General features: G+C 48.3%; 1 protein-coding gene across 5 annotated transcripts in view; it reads right to left on the bottom strand.

Moving 5' to 3' along the window:
- Nucleotides 1-572: 572 nt before the first annotated feature.
- AKNA (AT-hook transcription factor) overlaps nt 573-2,540 on the bottom strand; it is an 11,715-nt gene continuing 9,747 nt past the window's right edge. For 4 of the 5 annotated variants that reach the window (XM_042830972.1, XM_042830975.1, XM_042830976.1 and 1 more), the window contains exon 20: nt 573-2,255. In XM_042830972.1, the coding sequence (XP_042686906.1) occupies nt 2,051-2,255 (205 nt within the window). In that variant the 3' untranslated portion in view covers nt 573-2,050. The remainder of the gene's footprint in view (nt 2,256-2,540) is intronic. The other variant, XM_042830974.1, reaches the window with a different exon arrangement.

Raw genomic sequence — 2,540 nt, forward strand, 5'->3', positions numbered from 1 at the left:
GCCAATAGACGCACTGCGATATTTTGGGGTTCTTCGTTTCGTTCTGTTCCCCCTGAAGGCTGTGACCCCTTTTCCCCATCCCCCAACCCTTCTCTCTTTGCCTCGGTGGTGGTTTCCCCCTTTCCTTTCCCCGTCTGCTCCTTGCCCATAAAGTTAAAGATATATTTTTAGGGCAAAGGCTGTATCATTGCACTGATATTCGTCGGTTCCTCCGCCCTCTTTGAGTTCCTTCAGTTTAGCCATGCTTCAGGATCCCCTACGTTGGACATTATTATTAATTATTATTATTATTATTAATTTTTTTTTTCTGTTACTGTTATTTATATAAAAAATAATTTATCAAAAAGGAAAACTTAAAAAAAAAAAGAAAAAAAAAGGAAAACAAAACTAGTCTGTCTTGGAACTTGTTTACCTTGAAGTTACTGGAAACCTAAATGTTTGGAAGTGTTGAAGCACAAACATGTATCATCTCTGTATATCTGTTCTGTACTAAAGCACTCAGTGACTCAATAAACGCGATCTCCATCTGTAGTGCACACAGGCTCTCGCTTCCAGGAAGGAGAAAAGCCAACGAGCAAAACAACCCCGTTTATTCTGTTAAAAAATAGGCAGTGATCTGGGTACAAAACATGGGGGTGGTTAGGAAAGAGGAGAGGTGGGGAAAAGCGTCGCTTTCGCTCCTCCCCGTTGCTTGAACGCAGCCCCATGGGGCGTCCCTGCTTCCCCCCTTGCTCAGTGTGAGCTCTTTGAGGGGTCTCCATTAGCAATTCCCCCCCCCTCAATAATAAGTTATTATATGCAAAAGTCTGAAGGTAATTGGGCGCTTTAGGTAGGACCTACACAACCACAGGGACCCTGCTGCTAAGTCAATGTGGTGCTGGGGGCAGGGAGGGGGGGTCGGGCTGAAGCAGTGTGGGGATGGACCCCCCCCTCTATGAGTGTGCAACAGCAGTTCTGCTACAAAAATAGGCATTTATTATAAAGCAGGGGATTAGGAGTGCTGGGTACCATCCCAGGGCTGGATCTGCCCATGCCTGGGGCTGGTTTTACTCTACCAGCCTCAAGGAAAGTCATATTGATTTGGTATTCCCAAAGAACCTGAGTGATCCTATGGTTCTATGATTCTTTGGGAATCTCCAAGAAAACTTGCATTGCTTTTGGGAAAGCCAAAGAAAACACCCCTTTATTTGGTAATCCCAAAGAAAAACCACATTGCTTCTGGGTATCTCAAAGAAAATACCCATTTCTTTGGGAATCCCAAGGAAAACTTGCATTGCTTTTGGGAATCCCAAAGAAAAATCACTTTTCTTTGAGTATCCCAAAGAAAACTCCCAATTTCTTTAGGAATCCCAAAGGGAACACTACCAGTCCCTTCTTTTTCTGCCTGGACACCCTCCCAGGAAGCCATATGCAGGGAGGGACCCCAAATCCCACCTCATTGCAGCCCTTCAACCTCACCCAGCATCATTATGCACATCACAGGGCCGTGCAGCACTAAGTTATGGGGAAAAGCTCAGCTTCCCCGAGGGTTTGTGCTGGAAATGTAAAACAAACCACGTGTATGAACCTATATATAGACACACACAGCATTATATATGGCCAACCAACCCTCTGACAATGGTACCCTGGGGAAAAATCCACATAGAAGTGCAGAGAGGAGAGTGGCCCTGGGGTACAGCAGGGTGTAGGGACAGCACCCGAAATCCAACCTCATCCCCAACCCATGGGGTCGGGCTCTGGTTGGAGCTGGGGGGGAGGGGAGGGGAGTGCAGCGTACCGAGAAACCCTAAAAATCACCCTAAAAAAACATTGAAAGCAGCGAGAGATGGGCTGTGGAAATGGCTCCTACTGCGCCTGCGTGGCACTGAGGTAAACACAGAGGTGTTTTGGTAGGACCTACAGAAATGTGGGAGATGCAGGACGGGGCCGGCTCAGTACCCATTCCCACAGTATGGATGGGATGGGATGGGATGGGATGGGATGGGATGGGATGGGATGGGATGGGATGGGATGGGATGGGATGGGATGAGATGGGATGGGATGATCCTGTTCAGAAGAGGCAGGAGCTCCGCACTGCCCGTGCCCGGCCCAGCTCTGCTGCCAGCACCTGGCCCAGCCGTCTTGAGGTGACGCGGGCACGGCGTGCTGCTGCCATTGCTGTGCTCAGAGAGAGATCCAGGTCCTCCTCCAGGTCTGAGAGCGGTGGGGAACGGGTGCGGTGTGGGGCTGAGGTAGGTGCGGTTGGAGGGCAGTACCTGGGGGGAGAGGGGGAAAGAGGGAAGGATAATGGTAGAAGGGAAAGAAGAAGGAAGAAGAGGGAGAAGAAGGAAGCAGGAGAAAGGGGAAAGGGGGAAAAGGGAAGGAAGGGGAAAAGGAAAAGGAAAAGGAAAAGGAAAAGGAAAAGGAAAAGGAAAAGGAAAAGGAAAAGGAAAAGGAAAAGGAAAAGGAAAAGGGAAAGGGAAAGGGAAAGGAAAAGGAAAAGGAAAAGGAAAAGGAAAAGGAAAAGGAAAAGGAAAAGGAAAAGGAAAAGGAAAAGGAAA

The sequence above is a fragment of the Centrocercus urophasianus genome, unplaced genomic scaffold (genome assembly GCF_019232065.1).
Source record: "Centrocercus urophasianus isolate 14NV4802_14NV808 unplaced genomic scaffold, USGS_Curo_1.0 seq_34, whole genome shotgun sequence".
Taxonomy (NCBI): Eukaryota; Metazoa; Chordata; class Aves; order Galliformes; family Phasianidae; genus Centrocercus; species Centrocercus urophasianus.